Genomic DNA, 20,239 nt, shown 5'->3' on the forward strand with positions numbered 1-20,239 from the left:
TATTTATGGCGAGCGATGTAAAGAAATTTCTTTTTTCAGAGATTAACTCCACGGCCTCTCCTCCGACTCCCGAGGAGTCGCGGGCCTTCAACCAAGAAGAGGACGTGCTGTACCAAAAAGACGCCGTTTTCGACGCTTTAGAACTAGTTTCGTACAATATGTCCAACGACATCAGTAATTTAACGACGAGTTCGGCGTCGAGTACAACACAAGGTCCCAGTTTAGAGCAAAAGCTTACGGAAGTGTCGTCGGGCGCCCCTCGAGCCACTTTGCCTATTTCCACGGAACGGCCGTGCCCTCTGGATTGCGGCCCCGGGGGCGGCTGTGTCATTAGAAATTCAAATGAAGAACCCGCATGCCTGTGTCCGTTAGGAAGGGGCGGCGACCGATGCGAAAAGGGTGAGTTTAAGAGGGGTAGGTCACGTAATTTCGGGTAAAAGTCGAGGTGTCGATTATTGATGATGAATTGGAGCACTCGAAATTTGATTTCGTCTGTGTGTGACAGCTTCGAAAAATTTATTTTATTGGTTCGGGAGGTGTGACGGAAATTCCAAAGAGCCATAAAAGCATATAAGTTTGACGGAGATTAGGTTCATGGTTTGACTAATAATAACAGAATTTAACTTCGAGGGTCGCTGATACAACAGCTTTTGGCCATCTCCACCGAATTCAATTATCGGAGTTGGATTTGCTTTGCTTTGCTTTTTAGGAATTTGAATACGCGGCCGAATTAAGCCGCAATTTATAACTTATCACACTTTAAAAGCACTTTCAAGCACGAGAAACGGGCTAAGGCTAATTTTACGTTCAAATTTGGCGCCTTTTCGATCTCATCCGACAACGGCCGAACTTGTCTCAGCCGGTAATTTACGCGCATTAATTTTTGTCAAATTCTCGGTGCCAAAATCTGTTTTTTCAGCATTTTTAGCGTTTGTCTGGTTCCGGTAGTGCATTTTACGCATTTTTCTGGTCTGGCGGTTTAAATGCAGATTTATTAGTGTTTTTGATTATTTCAAGCGCATTTCAGCCGATTTCGATTGAATTAACCGTTGAATCATGATACAACTTTATTATTTCATGCATTTCGGTATTCAGTTTGTTGATACCGCCTCAAAAACCGTTTTTTTCATCAAGAAAATCGTCATTTAGCTTCAAATTTAGTTGATTTTTTGACAAATTTTGTGAATTTGAAGCACATTTTAGCCGAATTTTGTTGCTCTCCAAAATTTTGAATTTTGAATGCGTCCTATAAATGAAAATTTCTAAAGTTTGCTTTTTTTCTCTAAAATTCTGTAATTTAGTACACTCAATAAACAGATTAAAAATAATCATTTCAAAATTTGGTTGTTCTTCTGGTAAAATTGCCGGAGTTGCGGAATTTAGTTACAAGTTTTGAATTTTGAGCTTGTCCTCCAAATAAAAATTTTCAAATTTTGCTTTTCTGTAATTTAGTACACTTAATGAACACTTTTCAACTAATAATTCCTTAAAATTTTACCCTTTTACTGTTAAAATTGCCGGAGTTGCGGAGTTTATTAGGAAATTTTCAATTTTGAGCGCGTCCTGCACATGAAAATTTTGAAAAGTTGCTTTTTATTTTCTAAAATTCTGTATGTTGATAAAAACATACACTCAATAATAACATCAAAACTAAAAATTCCTCAAAATTTGGTTGTTCTACTGTTAAAATTGCCGGAGTTGCGGAATTTAATTTGAAGTTTTGAATTTTGAACGCGTCCTACAAATGAAAATATGCTCTTCATTTTCTAAAATTCTGTAATTTAGTACACTCAATAACCACTTTTAAACTAATAATTTTTCAAAATTTAGTTGCTTTATGGTTAAAATTGCCAAAGTTGCCGAATTTGATAGGAAATTTTGAATTTTGAGCGCGTTCAACAAATAAAAATTTCTAAAATTTGCTGGTCTTGTTCTAAAATTCTGTAATTTAATACACTAAATGAACACTATTAAACTAATAATTCCTCCAAATTTGGTTGCTTTACTGTCAAAATTGCCGGAGTTCCTGAATTTAACTAGAAATTTTGAATTTTGAGCGCGTTCAACAAATAAAAATTTTTAAACATTGCTCTTCTTGATTTAAAATTCTGTAATTTAGTACACTTAATGAACACTTTTAAGCAAATAATTCCTTAAAATTTGGTTGCTCTACTGTTAAAATTGTCGGAGTTGCGGAATTTAATTAGAAGTTTTTAATTTTCAGTTTGTCCTACAAATAAAAATTTCTAAATTTTGTTCGTCTTGTTCTAAAATTTTGTAATTTAGTACACTCAATAAACATATTTAAGCTAATAATTCCTTAAAATTTAGTTGCTTTAATATTACAATTGGCAAAGTTGCGTAGTTTAATTGGAAATTTTGAGCGAGTTCTACAAACAAAAAATTCGAAAATTTATTTAACCTAAAATTTAGTTATTTTTTCGACTAATTCTGCGGATTTTAAGCACATTTTAACCGATTTCTCCAAAATTGATTTGCCAAGAATTAAATTTGCGCAGTTTTACAAGAAAATGGAGATTAGGCTGATTGGTTGATATTATTTCGAAACGTACTGAAATGTGGTAAAGGTGAGTTTACACGTTTCGTGTGGTTATGCTCATTCTAAAAATTCGAAATAGACGCGGTAATTCCCAATTATCGAACTGTCAAGTTTTTCCTCTCCCTGCAACGTTTCCAGTCTGTTCGTATTGGAGCAAACATTTTTCGGGAAGCGGAAATGCAGGATATTTGCTTTAGCAACAAATTACTTGTTTTGGTTTCGGTAAATAAACATCACGCCTGCTCGAAAGTTCCGTTGTGAAATTGTGTTTGAATAGCAATATTAATTTACGAAATGAAAGCAGACTTGAAATCTCCGAAAAAAATTGCAGTAACTTCCTCGTTCCAATTCTCGAGTTCATCAAATCTCGCGTAAAAACTTTTCTGGCACGTTCTAGATATAATCTTTGATTTTGATATGAGACCAACAAAAAGCTCAGCTCTGAAAGCTACTTGAGAGCTTTTTACCGTTCATTCGAATGCATAATAGAGGCCCGACTAGATAAACATCGCACAAACAACTCTCTCTGTTTACATTTTAATAGATGGTGTCTTGAGACTGGCTCAACTATAACCCCATTTTCGCTCACAATGCTTGCAAAAAATAGGGTAATGTGAAAGTTCGCCGGAATTGGTTTTGTGCCAAGGGGCTAAAAACTTTGAATAATTACTGGTGCAATGCACTGAGAGAATTCCGAGAATGATTTCGAAAAAAAAAACTTGATTGCTTGTTAATTTTGAGTTAGTTTAACCATGCGGAAAATTTCGAGTATTTACGATTAACCTGGAATTTGGAACGGGGACCAATAGCTACTTGTTACCAAGGAAACTCCCTAGTCATTCTGCTGATGTCATTATGAAAATACGATTTTCTCAACTTGTGTTATAAAAAAGTTTGTGTATAATAAAACTCAACGGCTTTACACCTACTGAGAGCGTTTATTGCTTGTATCAATTATTTTGTGGACGAACTACTAAACGTCGCAGTTTTTGCCTATTAACTCCCTCGTTTTATGTCGGAACGTTATTAAATATTGTTTCTAACGTACATTTAATTAAAATACCTGTCACGACTGCCGTTTATCGTTTTTATGATTAAATCAACTTTTACGCTACACAAACTCAATTTCAATGTTAAAAAAACCGATACTAAAACCCCATCTTTCCAGTCTAATTTATTTCGGATATTTTTAGATTCATCAATCATCATTAAAACAGTTATTGATTTCTACAGTTTAGTTATTTTTAAGCTCGTTGAAGTTCAAAATATTACGTTTTCAGCTTCTTTTATCTATTTCCCATGTGACTAGTTATCTAGGTCACCTCGATGCAGCATCGCAAGTCTTCTCCAATTACTTTTTTAATCTTGTGACCACAGCGAAGTCCCAAAGTCCTCAGACTAGTAATTTACAAGTTATTAATCTATTAAGATGAATTTTCGCGTATTGATTGGTGGAGTGGAATTGCCTAGAGGCTGACTATGTTTCTCTTTCTTGGGCTCCAATCTCTTGAACAGAAAAAATTCTAAAATTTGTGTCTTCCGCTCTACAATTTGGCAATTTGGTACAATTAATAAATAGTTTAAAAGTAGTAACCTCTGCAAATTTCATTGTTTTAGAACAGAAATTGACAAAATCAGGAATTTTATAAAAAAATATTAAAGATTTTTGACTCTTCTTCAAACTAAAAAATTTTAAAATTTGTGTCTTTTGCTTTACAATTTTCAAATTTAGTACGATTATTAAATAGTTTAAAAGTAGTAACCTCCGTAAATTTTGTTTCTCTAAAACAAAAATTGACAGAATTAGGAGTTTGATAGAAAAATAATGGAGATTTCTGGCTCCTCTTGAATAAAAAACAATCTAAAATTTGTGTTTCTTGCTCAATAATTTTGCAATTTAGTAGACGTAATAAATAGTTTAAAATTAATAACCTCCGTAAATTTGTTGTTAAATTATTAACTATTATTAATTAAATTTGTTGTTCTAGAACAAAAATTGACAGAATTGGGAATTTTATAGAAAAATATTTGAGATTTTTGGCTCTTTTAAAATTAAAAAAAATCTAAAATTTGTGTCTTTTGGTCTACAATTTTGTAATTTAGTACAATTAATAAATAGTTTAAGAGTGGGTACCTTTGCAAATTTCATTGCTTTAGGACAGAAATTGACAGAATCAAGAATTTTATAGAAAAATATTGGAGATTTTCTTGAAGATTTTTGGCTCCTCTTCAAACTTAAAAATTCTAAAATTTGTGTTTTTTGCTGTATAACTTTGTAATTGGGTAAACTTACTAAATAGTTCAAAAGTAGTAACCTTCGCAAATTTGATTGCTTTAGGACAAAAATTGACAGAATTAGGAATTATATAGAAAATTATTAAAGATTTTTTAATAATCTGGAAAATAAAAACTTTGTGCTTTTTGCTCTACAATGTTGCAAATTGGTATAATTAATAAATAGTTTAAGAGTAGGTAACCTCCGCAAATTTTATTGCTTTAGGACAGAAATTGACAGAATCAGGAGTTTTATAGAAAAATTATAAAGATTTTCTTGGAGATTTTTGGCTTGTGTTCAAAGTAAAAAATTCTAAAATTTCTGTTTTTTGCTCTATAATTTTGCAATTTGACGAACTTAATAAGCGGCTTAAAAGTAATAACCTCCAGAATTTTCGTTGCTTCAGAACAAAAATTGACAAAATTAGAAATTTTATAGAAAAATATTGGAAAATTTGGGCTTTTCTTGAAAATAAAAAATTCTAAAATTTGTGTTGTATGCTCTATAATTTTCCAACTTAGCGAACTTAATAAACAGTTTAAAAGTAATAATCTCCGGAAATTTCGTTGCTTTAGAACCAAAATTGACAGAATTAGAAATTTTATAAAAAAATTTGGCTTCGTTTTAAAGTAAAAATTTTTAAAATCTGTGTCTGTTGCTCCACAATTTTGAAATTTGGCACAGTTAATCAATGAGTAACTTCCGCAAATTTCGTTGCTCTAAAAATTGACAGAATTACGAATTTTATAGAAAAACGTTGAAGATTTTTCAATCTTATTACCACAGCGAAATCCCAAAGTCCTCTGACAAGCAATTTACAAGTTATTACTCTATTAAGATGAATTTTCGTGTATCGATTGGTGGACTGAAGTCGCCCAGAGGCAAACTGTGTTTCTCTTTCTTGAGCTCCAATCTGTCGCTTTCTGGGGATGTGGCAAACACAATTGCTCCGAGGCGGAACGGGTTCTGTCCCAAAAGCACAAAAATGAAGAATTGGACTAGTTTGACCCCAAGTTTCTCGACTCTTCTTAAAATCTAGTGTATAATTGGTTGCATAACACGTCACTTTTTAAACGTGGGAGATCGAAGTGGGCTGCTGTCACGGCGTACCTAAAGTTTAAAGCAAACACAATTAAAATTGAATCAATTCAGTCAATATTGAAATTATTATGAAATAATTATTACCAATACTTTTGAAAATTCAATATATTTTTCGCCGAATTATTATTTGTTTGCTTCGAAATACTGAACTCGTGATAATTAAAATTTCAGAGTCAATAACGGCGTATTTGAATGTGAAAGTTTTTAAATTACTCACGTGATAATTTTACTGCGACGAACATCGTTCAGCTGGCTCGTTGGTCTAGGGGTATGATTTCCGCTTAGGGTGCGGGAGGTCCCGGGTTCAAATCCCGGACGAGCCCACACTTTTTTTTCGCATTTTTTCGTCGTGTTGTGGTTCATTCTCCAAAATCAAGTCGCTTCGGAATCACGTCATTGGATATCTTTCCATGGCAACGTATGCATAACCTCAAACTGTCCAAACCACACTCTGCAGAGCTGCCAACAGAATTCATACTCCAAAGATCCCTGAACTATCCATTAAAAAACTCCATTGAAGAATGAAAATGTTTGTTGCTGAAAATAAGCTCCCTGTCTAAAATTAGCGGATTTTTCGCCATCGCTTCGTTTATACATTTCAGTGTAAACAGTGGAGAAAATTGAAAGCGCGTTGGGTTAAAAAAGAGGGTGCAACAATAAAGTGGATACATTTTTAAAACTAAGCGACTGGAAAAATTCGCTCAAACACTAAAGTCACAATAAAGCGGAGCTGAAATATTGGAATATATGAAGTTAGAGTTCTTATTTGTATGGACCGTCGTGCTCCTTACGAATTTATTTTCGTATACTTATCATCATTGAACTCGGTTCAAACTCGAGCCATTTATAAGTTTTATTAGCGCAACTCGCATTTATAAATTGGTATAACTTCGGTCTACATTTCATAGAAGTTTGAGAGTTCATGATCTCTCTCGAGATATGAACGGTTGCGAAAACACAAACGCCCATCGAAACAGATTTTTCCTACGATTCTATATAAAACAGGCATTAAAGTTTGGGTTTTTCTCTTTACAATTTTGCAGTTTGGTATAGTTAATACATAGTTCAAGAGTAGCAACCTTCGCAAATTTCATTGCTCTAAGAGAAAAATTGACAAAGTTAGGAATTTTATAGAAAAATATTGGAGATATCTGGCTTTTCTTGAAAATAAAAAATTCTAAAATTTGTGTTTTTTGTTCTACAATTTTGTAATTTAGTGCAATTAATAAGTACTTTTAAAGTTGTAACCTCAGCAAATTTTATTGCTCTAGAACAAAAATTGACAGAATTAGATAATATTTTAGAAAAATATTGCGCGACCTGAGAATTATAATGTTCTAACATTTGCATTAAATTGATCAGTGTTCACGTTATCAGTGATATCTCTTTAATTTATTAAGCATTTATTTAAAAAATGGCAGAATCTATTAAAATCATTTTGGCTTGTTAAAATCACAAAACAGACAATTTAAATTTTCACAAAAAATCACTTAGAACCTTATAATACTCGGAGATTTTTGGCTTCTCTTTCAAATAAAAAATTCTAAAATTTGTGTTTTTTGATCTCTAATTTTGCAATTTGGTACAGTTAATAACTAGTTTAAAAGTAGTAATTTCCGCAAAATTTGTTGAGCTCTGGAACGAAAATTGACAAAATTAGGAATTTTATTGAAAAATATTGGAGATTTTTAGCTCCTCTTACAAATGAGAAATTCTAAATTTTGTGTTTTTTGATCTCCAATTTTGCAATTTGGTACAATTAATAAGTAGTTCAAAAGTAGTAACCCTCGCAAATTTTGGAAATTGACAGAATGCAAAATTTTATAGAAAAATATGAGATTTTTGGCTCGTCTTCAAAATAAAAAAATTCTAAAATAAGCGTTTTTTGCTCTACAATTTTTGCAATTTGGTGCAATTAATAAGTAGTTCCAAAGTAGTAACCTTCGCTAATTTTGTTGCTCTAAAACAAAAATTAACAAAATTAGAAATTTTATAGGAAAATATTGGAGATCTTTGGCTTTTCTTGGAAATAAAACGTTCTAAAATTTGTGTTTTTTGGTCGTTTCTAATTTTGCAATTTGGTACAATTAATAAGTATTTCAAAAGAAATAACTTCGGCAAATTTCATTGCTCTACAACAAAAATTTACAGAATCAGGAATTTTATAGAAAAATATAAGAAATTTTTGGCTAGTCTTAAAAATAAAAAATTCTAAAATTTTAAAATTTGTGTCTTTTGCTCTACAATTTTGCAATTTAGTACAATTAATAAGTAGTTTCAAAATAATAACCTATGCAAATTTCATTGCTCTAGGACAAAAATTGACAGAATTAGAGATTTTAGAAAAATATTGGATATTTGTTTAGTTTTATTATATTTAGATATTAGTTTTTTTTGGTTTCTAATTTTGCAATTTGGTACAATTAATAAGTAGTTCAAAAGTACTAACCTTCGCAAATTTCGTTGCTCTAAAATGAAAATTTCGGAATTAGGAATTTTATAGAAAAATATAAAAGATATTTGGCTCGTCTTCAAAATAAAAAATTCTAGAAATTGTGTCTTTTGTTCTACAATTTTGCAATTTGGTTCAGTTAATAAGTAGTTCAAAAGTAGAACCTCTGCAGATGCTTTAGAACGAAAATTGACAAAAGTAGGAATTTTATTGAAAAATATTGAAGATTTTTAGCTTCTCTTACAAATAAGAAAATCTAAATTTTGTGTTTTTTGGTCTCCAATTTTGCAATTTCGTACAATTAATAAGTAGTTCAAAAGTAGTAACCTTTTATAGCCCAAGGGCAGAAATTGACACAGTTAGGAATTGTAAAGCAAAATATTGTAGATTTTTGGCTCTTCTTAATAATAAATTTTTTTAAAAACTCTGCTTTTTAATAATACAATTAATAAATAGTTCAAGAGTAGTAACATCTGTAAATTTTATTGCTCTAGACCTAGATGATGCAGAGTCGTGTATCTACATTCCCACTCGTACGAAATTCGGCACTTTTTTGCACTTGTTCCGTAAACATCTATTTCAAAACAGTGCGTATTGTACGCATGCACGTACCTCTGCGGCTCCTTTGAATATGACGTTTAAAACCCGGAAATACTAAGTAAATTCCAGACCCTAAAGTTTCGTTTATCATTTTAGAGAATCCAACAAAGGAAAACATTCCGATGTCAAAACGCCAACAAAGAATGTATCGATTGAGAGAAAGTTTATGGAGAATAAAATTCGGTTTTCATGGTTGAAACGACTTTTATGCAAAGGAAGCAAAATTTTAATATCATAAAATGTCCCTGCAACGGTTTTTCGGCAACTGAAATAATTCAATTCAACAGCTTTTTGTTTAGAACTTGTAATTAATGGCTGCATTCGATATTGTCGGAATCATTCGTGCATGTTTTCGACGCGGCCACAAACTATATTCGATGTGTTTAACATCAATTGTAATTTTAATCCTGTGGACAAGTACAAAATGTACACAAGTTATCCATTAATTATTTAGATTAGTTTGTCAACTCGCCACAGAGTGCCACATAATTTATACCATTGCCCCGATGACAAATTGGCGGAAAAAAATTAGAACAAGCGAAAGACTGTTGGCTGGACGAACACCTAAAATCGATTATATGGTAATTTCGATCTTAGTGAAAAAAATTCTGTTGCGGAACTAATTTAAAATTTAAATCTAGAATTGGCAATGAGAATAAAATAAATTCGGAAGATAACACCACAGTTTGTCGGGATATAAAAACACGTTTTTGTAAAATATTTATTAGAAAAGTTTTCGGTTCTTTTTCATTTTATTAATTTAGTATGAAGCATCATCCTCGCAAATTTTATTTCCCATTTTCCGGCGTTTAATAACAACCATTTGCGATAGTGACGCGGCTCCACTTATCTTCGACCAGAGACCGGAAAAGCCAATTTTTCTCTCCGTTTTAAATTCCGCGAAATACGTCTCTTTATTTATTAACGACGAACCAGTTAATGAACTAAAATTGAAAAGATCTGCATTCTATCAATACACGCCGGATTCTCTCCATTTACTCCGGAATATTGGAGCGGCATCGATATCAAATTAATTCAACGGGCGAAGGGTTATCATTATTTTCTTTATGTAATCAATTTCGTAATTTCGCAGATTCGAACAATCTTATTTGGTATTGTTAAAAATTTCATTATGTCGGATAACAAAAAGTGTGCCCATTGTGCTCCCCCTCATATTTACCGAGGGCTTATTCAACAACCCAAGGCTGAGTTGATTGAGTTATTGTTAAACTTGGCTCTTTTTCCTTGTGGTGAACTTTGCACAGGTGATAGATGGCGCAGGGAAATTAGTAGTGAGGTCCGCATCGATGGTAAATTATACCAGCAAACACCTTAATTGCAAAATCGATGGTCGTAAATAAGCAGTTTCTACGACTGGAATGATAACGGGTTGCACTAGTGGTAATACACACATCGATCGATTTGCATTTGACCGGTACTTTTAGCCCGAAAATTATCGCCGAATCTGTCTTCATAATTTCCGGTACAATTACGAACTTTCCAGCGCAATTATCGTGTGTTTGTTTTATAACTCATTTAAAAGTTACGATTTATATCCGTCTGCTTCTAAAACCGCAACTATAAATTGAGATCTGAAACTTTCAAAAACGTCGCGAGCGAATCTCGAAACTCACTCACATATTTGGATCATATCTGGAAAGTAGCGTGCTTGAAAACAACATCTGCGTGACTCGGAACATCACCAAGCCGAGTTTTATAGCCCGTTATTCCTGAGGAGCTTTTAAACGTATTCCTGAGGTATTTATGGAGCGGTGATATTTTTGCTATGTCACGTATTCTTTTGCTTAAGCTGACTTGGACAAACGAGGATGGAAGAAGAAAGCAGAACTTGGAAGTTTGGAAGATGGCACAGCATGGCGCGTTGGGGGCTTTCGTTAGCCTGCCAGATCGGCCGAAATACATACGCGTCCAAAAATTTTTGCACCCCTTTAAGTTTTAAGTTTTTGGTCCGTCCGAAAAGGAGATTTTTCTAAAATTTCGGTTTCTTGTTTTAAAATTTTGCACTTTGGCACAGTTAATGAACACTTTAGAAATAGTAACCTAACCAAATTTTATTGCTTTAACTTAAAAACTAACAAAAATTCGAATTTTAATAACAAAAAATTGCAAATATTTAGTTTGTTCTAAAGTGAAAATTTCTAAAATTTCTAATTATTGATCTAAACTTTGGTACTTACGCTCAGTAAATGGACACTTTACAAATAGTAACGTCCCCGAATTCCATTAGTATAACTTGAAAACTAGCAAAGCTGCAAAGTTTAATAAAAAAAGTTGAAAACATTTGGTTCGTCTTGAAAAGAAAATTAATAAAATCTCGATTTCTTGTTCTAAAATTTTGCACTTTGACACAGATAATAAACACCTTAAAAGTAGTAACTACTCCATATTTTATTATCATAACTTAAAAACTTCCAAAAGTACGAATTTTAATAACAAAAAGTTGAAAAAATTTGGTCCGCCTCAAAAAAAAAAAATTCTAAAGTCTCTATTTTTGTTCGAAAATTTTGCACTTTGGCACAGTCAGCTTTTGAAGTAGTAACCTGCTTGAATTTTATTGTCATAACTTAAAAAATAACAGAACTACGAATTTTAATAATAAATAGTTACAAATATTTGGTTCATTCTAAAATAAAATTTCTAAAATCTTTATTTTTTGTTCTAAAATTTTGCACTTTGCTACAGTTAATGAACACTTTTGAAATAGTAACCACCCTATATTTCATTGTCATCATTAAAAAACTAACAAAACTACGAATTTTAATAACAAAAGGTTAGATATATTTGATTCGTTCTAAAACAAAAATTTCTAATATCTAATAAAAGAAAGTTGAAAACATTTGGTTTGCCCTGCAATGAGAATATTCTAAAATCTCAATTTTTGTTCTAAAATTTGGCATTTTGTCACAGATAATGATCACTTTAGAAAAAGTAATCACCCCAAATTTCATAGTCATAACTCAACAAAAATACATTTTAAGAATACTTTTAACTTTTTGATATTAAAATTCGTATTTTTGTTAGTTTTTAAGTTACCAGTATGAAATTTGGGGAAGTTACTACTTCTAAGGTGTTCATTAACTATGCCTAACGACTAAATCTTAGAACAAAAAATGTAGATTTTAGGAATTTTTATTTTAGGATGAATCAAATATTTTCAGCGCGTAAATTTTTGTCATTTTGCAAAATCATAATGTATAAAATGATCCCCAAAATAGTTTTCGTCAGTTTTCTGTAGTTTTGCACTTTTATTTACCGGCATGATCCATTTTGTTGCAAATATTCAAATGGGAGTTCTTTTAATATGCACACTGCATTACTCCAAGCTCTAGAGAAGGCACTAATTTAATTCACCTTTAATCTTATCATCTTATTTAAGCTCGCTAGAGTCTCTTTTCTAAATTTGTATTCTTTTGAAGCGTCAGTCCGTCCTAAATCGTATTTATTACGCAGGTAATCGTTAAATCAGCGATGAAATGATAAGTTGCAAAGGTCGCAGTTCTTTCAGGAGCACACAGATGGTTTCTACACTCAACATGTTTTTTCCTGCGTAATCTCATTCCTTTATCATCAAAGAGTAGAGATGTTGGAATAAAACAAGTTTATCTCAACGTTGCACACAAATACATTGGTGCTTTCTTAGTTCAATTGATTGTTTCTATTGAAATGGCAGCAGGATACGGCTTCCTTTTATTGTATTTACCTCCAAGTCTTTGTAAAGAAATTTACGAGAAAGATAGAAGTGGCATAATATAGCACACATACATTTTAAACGTGGATGGAATGATTGAGATGCGGAGAACTTTGCAGTCGTTCTCTGTAACTGCTATGAATAATTGATGAAAGGTTTTCGAATCATTAAATTACTCGTTTTGTTATTTTTATTGTCGACTTGCAATACTAAAAAATTGAAATGAGCCCAACGGGACAGATTTCGCTTTATTAAATAGTAAAGTTTTCTCGTGAATACTGCATCGTCTCGCTGGACCCAACAACTTCAATCTGCACCAGTTAATAGACGTGGACCGACCCTAGTTTCATTCTGCACCGCCCCTGTTAGCAGCGACGCAAGGGTCAGATTACCCACCTGCAGCCCTTATTTATTACTACCCACACTTCTGCGACGGGGACTATGTCTAGGAAACTTTCCGGTGGCAAGGGAAGGAAAAGAAGCGCAACTTTTACGACTTCTGTTTGCTGGATTTGTAATAAAGAAAATATGTTGTGGCGTATCGGACGAGATCGGAGCATTTTTCTTAATTATTATTGCGGATATTTCCGCAATTCCCGACTAAAGCCCTCGTTCGGCCAGTTTGATACTGAAAGCCCCGTCATAAATCTTGCGAGGTATTTGAAAGAATTCCTTGGAGGATTTCATTTTGGAATTCTCCTTTTAATACCTGCATTTAATTAATGGGAAAGCGAAAGGTTAACGACTTTGGACAAACGAAGCAATCATAAGTGGATGTCTTTACCTTCTGTTCGGTTTTATAATAATTGAAATACTGTTTTGTGTACAATAAAGGATCCGGCGGCGGCGCCTCCACCATTTTTAATTACAGGACCTGTTTTTTATATTTTTTCAGGTTTGCGGAAAATTACAAATTCTTTGTCCTCTCACCATGAAAGAGACGAAATCTGCAATCAAACGCTCGGAAATTAAATTGCTGGGGTTGCAAAATTGGCCTATTTTTCCGAAAATCAGTTTGGCATTCTTGTTTGCCCACAAGTTTTAAAGAATTTTTTTCTTGTAATGTGATCACCAATTGTTTGACGTTTGTACTAGTATTTTTCAAACAAACAGACAACCGCTTTTGCCAATTTTATTTATTTGTTTAAAAGTTCGTTTAAATTTCTATTTTACACTAATGTGAAAAGTCTTGTGCCCTCTCGATTTTTGTATTTCATTTGAAACTGAAAATTTCATGCGTTTAGAAATGTTTTTGCTTTTTGGTTTAAAATTACACAAAAATTTGTAGCCTTAAATTTCTTTGATACGATTGTATGCTATATGCCAAAAAACAAATATTTTTAATTTTTTATATTAAAATTCATTTTTTTGTTAGTTTTTAAGTTATGTCAATAAAATTTGGCGAAGTTACAACTTCTAATGTGTTCACTAACTGTGCCAAAGTTCAAAATTCGAGAACAAGAAACCGAGATTTTAAAAATTTTTATTTTATGACTTTTGATTTTTTGTTTTTAAAAAGTGTGCTTTGGCACAGTTAATAAACACTTCAAAAGTAGTTACCGCTCCAAATTTTATTGTCACTATTTAAAAACTAACAAAAATACGAATTTTAATAACAAAAAGTTAAAAATATTTGGTTCGTCCGAAAATAAAAATTTTTAAAATCTCGATTTTTTGTTTTGAAAATTTGTACTTTGACACGGTTAATAAACATTTCAAAAGTTGTAACCTCTCGAAATTTCATTGTCATAACTTAAAAACTAACAAAAATAGGAATTTTATTAACAAAAATTTGAAAATATTTGGTTCGTTCTAAAATAAAAATTTTCTAAAATTGCGATTTCTTGTTCTAAAATTTTGCATTTTGGCTCAGCTAATGAACACTTTAGAAGAAGTAATCTTCCCAAATTTCATGGTCATAACTTAAAAACTAACAAAAATACGAATTTTATTAACAAAAAGTTGAAAATATTTGGTACGCCCTAATATAAAATATTCTAAAATATCTACTTCTTGTTCTAAAATTTTACACTTTAGCACAGTTAATGAACTCTTTAGAAGTAGTAATCTTTCCAAATTTCATTGTTATAACTTAAAAACTAAGAAAAATATGAATTTGAAATAAAAAATTAAAAATATTTAGTTCGTCCAAAAGAAATTTTCTAAAAAGTTCATTTCTTGTTCTTACAGGAGTATTTGAACCATTTGTGGATCAGTTATAAAAGTGTTTTGGGTCTATTAAAATTTGTATATTTTGCTTTGGGAGAATATGACAATAATACTCGTAAAAGGAGTAAAATTAACAAATAATTTTTGTACGAATCTTCACTCCGTGATCGATCATGGAATTGGAATACAATACCCAAAACAGAAAAATTTGTCTAAAATTACAGAATCTCGGAGCTCTGAAACTCCATCAACCCGAAACTGCCTGTCTCACATATTAAAAGAAAACGAAACATTTGTCGTCGTTCCATTATTATTAAAACACATATTTCCGTTAAACGGAACGTAGAATTCTGGGTGTGGTAGCGAAAGTAAGACCTTTCACTTCGTTTTCACAGCAGACGATATCAGGTGTCGCTCTGATATGACATCGGCTCGTTGGTCTAGGGGTATGATTTCCGCTTAGGGTGCGGGAGGTCCCGGGTTCAAATCCCGGACGAGCCCTCCATTTTTATTAAAAAAACATATTAAAAAACAAACTGAAGAGACATACATTAAACCTCAACTTATTTTTTTCTTCATATTTTGCACGTTGCAGGCCCTAATCTCGCCTAACCCGCCCCTGCTTTTAATCAAATAGAAATCAAATATAGATTAATCCCGCGCCTTCGTTACAGAGCCGAGCTTATTTTAAATGTTAATTAAATCGATCGAAATTTAAATTAAGTGAGCGCCGGTGTCGTTAAGTTGACTTTACGACACTATCGATAGTCTTGTTTTAGCAAAAATGCATTAATACCACACGTTAAAACATCGTAAAGTTTGCTTGTAGTTTCTAAGATAAATAAGTGTAACCATAAAGTGAGGTTTATCAGTGTAATAAAAACTTCAATTACGTTATTGCACCGAGATAAAGATTTATATTTCCCACGGCGGACTAAAATTCGATAGGACGAAAATATACCATGGCTCGTTGGTCTAGGGGTATGATTTCCGCTTAGGGTGCGGGAGGTCCCGGGTTCAAATCCCGGACGAGCCCGTTTTTTGTTTTCACACTATCCAGGTTAATCCCGGGGAAAGTTTATACGGAAGGGAACTGTGAAGTGATTATTTCGATAAATAATGCAGCGGGGTAATTACAGCGAGATTGCGCCTTTATTTTTCATATCTCGTATAACATATTATTACCACATTGGAGGTAATTTTATTTGGATAAAGTTTTGTACGGAATAAAGTCATTTATTAAACAATATTTTCGCTTGTAATATAATTTACATTTGAAAAACTCGACCCAGATTTTATCTTTGGGTTTTACATATTGAGGTTGTAATGTAATAACGCAATTTGAATTCGTGCTTTATTTAAATTTTAAGTACGGACATTTGTTACACGTGAAATAGTAATTAAAACTGAGGTAAAATCTACTTAAAAATGTAATCATGTACGGGGGTAATTAGACCAAATTATATTTGTTTCTAGTTAGTTTACATATTTCTGAATTAAATTCTGTTTAGAGCTACATCAAGCACTTTCTGTTGTTGTTAATGACGCGTAATTAAAGTGTATGTAGTGTAAATTGCAGGTTTAGGTAGCATACAGTGCGTTCTCTGAATAGCGTCTAACTTTAGAAGTGTATTCATGAATAAAGCACGGGAAATGTGCCGTTAGACTAAATAGAATTACACAAGTCAACAAATTTTGGAAAAAATTTGCTAGCTAGTGTTGTGGAAAGAGAATTAAATTATCCTATAATAGATATTTATTATATAAGAGTGTAAGGACGCAAATTATTCACGACAAAAATCAATTATTCTCGAGACGATCTCGAGAATAATTGATTTTTGTCGTGAATAATTTGTCCTTACACTCGAATATAATACTAGATTTTACCCAAAGCCTCTGTTGGTTGCAATTAAGGCATTAAAAGAATTGACAGAAGTGACAGCAGTGACAAATTTTTAGCGTTTAGAAAGCCATCTTGCATTGTTGTCATGGAAATGTGGCATAATTTTCTTTAAAGTGTTTAGAGAGTAAAAGAGAAGTTTATTTGTCTAAAATTAGTGAATATAGTACTACTTTATTAGTGCATTTTGGATAAAACTTTGTTATATAGGCCAAATTATAAAATTATTGGACGATCTAGACAGATTTTAGACTTGAAATAAGCAAAATTTTGAAAAATAAATTGAACATTTGAATAAACTTTTGTTAATTCGTTATTAATTTTGCTACAACCTTGAAATTTTTGGAAATTATTACCTTAAACTTGTTTGTTATATCTGCCAAAAGACATTAATATTGTATGTAAAAGACCGATTTTACAAATATTTATAAATTAGAATAAGCAAAATTATAAACAATTTTTAAATAGATTTTTGTAAATAATTTACTTATAGGACTACAAGCTTGAAATTGGTAGAGATTATTATTTTCCATTAGCTTGTTACATGAAATAAATTACAAGATTATTGGACGATTTAAACAGATTTTAGAAATTATTACATGCAATCAGCAAAATTTTGAAAATTTGATTAGACTTTTGTAAATTCGTTATTAAATGGGCTACAACTTTGTAATTTGTAGAGATTATTAGATTAAACTTGTTTGTTATATCTGCCAAATTAGATTAATATTAGATGTGAAAGACAAATTTTACAAATATTTATAAACCAGAATAAGCAAAATTTTGGGCAATTACAGTAATATTGGAAGAAAAAGAGAAAATTTATAATTTTTTATAAATTAAAATAAGCAAATTTTAAACAAGTTTAAAAAAAATTGTAAATAATTTACTTATAGTTCTACAAGCTTGAAATTGGTGGAGATTATTATTTTCAATTGGCTTGTTAGATGGACCAAATTACAACATTATTGGACGATCTAGACAGATTTTAGAAATTTTTATTAGGTATATGATAACAAGCAAAATTTTGAAAATCTGCTTAAACTTTTGTAAATCTGTTATTAATTGAAATTTGTGGAGATTATTAGCCTAAAGTTGCTTGTTAGATCTGCCAAATTACAATAATATGAGAAGGAAAAAACAGATTTAACATTTTTTTTTAAATTAGAATAAACAAATTTTGAACAAAATTAAAATAAATTTTTGTAAATGATTTATTTATAGCTTGAAATTAGTAGAGATTATTAGCCTAAACTTGTTTGTTAGAACTGCCAAATTAACAAAACAACAAAAGTTGAGTTTTTCGAGTGGCGAAGACAACACTCGTCTGATTCATATCGGTTGAAAATTGGATCCAGGAACTCAATCCAGGATGGGCGTTTTTGCGGGTCTGGGGTCAGTACAAAGTACTTATAATTAACTAATCAATAGAACGGAAGAAGGAATTTAAAGTTCGCGACAAAATAGCACTGTACTAATCCTCTTCATCTCTCATCTGGTGACATCAAAAGACAGAGAATAGGTGGAATTTCAGATCTGCATAGTTTCGAATTTTATTACCACTAATACAATCCCATTGTACTGCGAAACCTCTCAATGAGTCAGTTTCACTAATTTTGCCCTCGTTCTAATATTTTGAATCCTCTCCAACTTTCGGCAAGTTTAATGCAATTTGCGTTCAACCCGGAAATTAATAGGCCCTGTAACATTACATGACACGCTTTGTTTGAAATCGTTCCGTTGATTAATATTAAATCCGTCAGGATCTGTTGCCATATTCCTAGTTATTACCCTTTGATTTCGTGGAGAACCACCCTTGTTGTAGTGGTAAAAATGGTACGAAATGTTTGAGAGACAGTAAATTATGAAAATAATATGTGAATAAAATTTACTCCGAGTCGCTTTTTTCACAAAAGTGAAATTCTTTGCGAGCGTTTTTATTCTTTAATTACTACAAAATAAACTTGGCAAGACTTTGGCAACAGGCCAAGCGAGCGCAATTTTAATTCGGTCAGATAACAATGTAAACGGAAGACAAGGCCATTACAGGCTGTTTTGTTCTTCCATAAACACATTTTTCATTGCGCCTCTTAATTTTCATACTTTTCCGCCGACACTTGTGACACAGCAATTTCCCGCAGAATCTCTTTTAGTGGACACTACTGGAATTATAGTTAATGGACCAGTCGCGTTATTAATCGAAGCTGAAAGCGCCATTAATTTTTTATTGTTTGCGTGTCCGTATCGATCTTCGATCATAAAGTCGCTTTCGCCAAAAGTAGCCGTGCTGGTTTAACACGTAATGCAATCATTTCAAAGTTAAAATCTCCATGTAAGTAATAAATTCAAAAATTACCACGTCGAACTCGATTTGCATTTTCACGTCGAGGTGAATATGCAGATTGAGGTGCGACGGAATAAAGTTTTAATGAATGCGAAATCCGACAAAAAACTTGGAGGAACAAAGATGTTGCTGCTTATGACAAGTTTACGGGGATTTCGATGCGACTATTTACAGGAGAATGGAATAATTGTTAGTTTATTTGCGCAAGGAATTGCGTCTCTTTAAAGTGCACATTCCTGTACAAATATTTGCTCGAAAGAGTTTGATGGAACATTCGTCTCGCAAACATGCATTATTTATTATGTCCTTTGCTGAAGCTTGCATTCGAATTTTTCTTTGGAAAATTTGCCGAGCTGGAATGCGTCTCAGGTGGCAAAGATGCAGCATATTAAAACATAAAATGTAACTGCCGGTTCTGTCTTTATAGAGATGTGGGTTATGACGGCTTTTATTATTTTGTATTAAAATAGCGCGAGCAATGTTGGCGAGTTAAAAGTAATCCTCTAGGATTACTCTAGGGGAGTTTTTATGGAGTTTTTATAGCCTTTAAGGACTAATATTTTTTATCAATTTATCTTTTACCTTATACTGACCCAATTTTTTAGATTCTTTCTTCATGTTTCAAATTACTCTACAATTTAGAGATTTTCGCACGATTTTCTTGAAGTGAAATTGGTGGGTTTGTCATCAATCACCTCTAAAATTTTGATATTTTTTTAACTAAAAAAAAACAAAGAATAGCAATAATGAAAAAAATGTTTCCCCCTGATTCTAAATCCAAAAGTTGTTTTGCTCTATAAAGTCAGGACTCAGAGATATTTGTAAAGCAATAAATAAATTATTTAGAAAAATCTATTAAAAATTTTGTCAAAATTTGCTTACTCTGATCTATAAAAAATTGTAAAATCTGTTTTTTTCTTCAAATATTATTGTAATTTAGCAGATCTTACAAAAAAGTTTAAGGTAATAATCTCCACAAATTTCAAGGTTGTAGGCCAATTAATAACGGATTTATAAAAGTTTAATCAAATTTACTAAATTTGGTTTATTCCTAGTAAAAAAAAATTCTAAAATTTGTCTGGATCGTCAAAATATTTTGTAATTTGGTCCATCTAATAAGCTAATTAAA

At 31.8% G+C, this 20,239-nt stretch overlaps 1 protein-coding gene and 3 non-coding genes across 4 annotated transcripts in view; all 4 read left to right on the forward strand.

The window, feature by feature from the left end:
- LOC148182067 (pikachurin-like) overlaps positions 1-20,239 on the forward strand; it is an 84,123-nt gene that overhangs the window by 22,812 nt on the left and 41,072 nt on the right. Inside the window, exon 3 of the mRNA XM_088033392.1 lies at positions 40-399. Coding sequence (XP_087889518.1) covers positions 40-399 — 360 coding nt within the window. The remainder of the gene's footprint in view (positions 1-39; positions 400-20,239) is intronic.
- On the forward strand, positions 6,188-6,259 carry TRNAP-AGG (transfer RNA proline (anticodon AGG)). The gene has a single exon. It is a non-coding gene; the product is annotated as a tRNA-Pro (tRNA).
- On the forward strand, positions 15,296-15,367 carry TRNAP-AGG (transfer RNA proline (anticodon AGG)). The gene has a single exon. It is a non-coding gene; the product is annotated as a tRNA-Pro (tRNA).
- On the forward strand, positions 15,831-15,902 carry TRNAP-AGG (transfer RNA proline (anticodon AGG)). Its single transcript has one exon. It is a non-coding gene; the product is annotated as a tRNA-Pro (tRNA).

Source organism: Gnatocerus cornutus, chromosome 1 (genome assembly GCF_029298725.1).
Source record: "Gnatocerus cornutus isolate USDA-ARS CGAHR chromosome 1, icGnaCorn1.1, whole genome shotgun sequence".
NCBI classification, from domain to species: Eukaryota; Metazoa; Arthropoda; class Insecta; order Coleoptera; family Tenebrionidae; genus Gnatocerus; species Gnatocerus cornutus.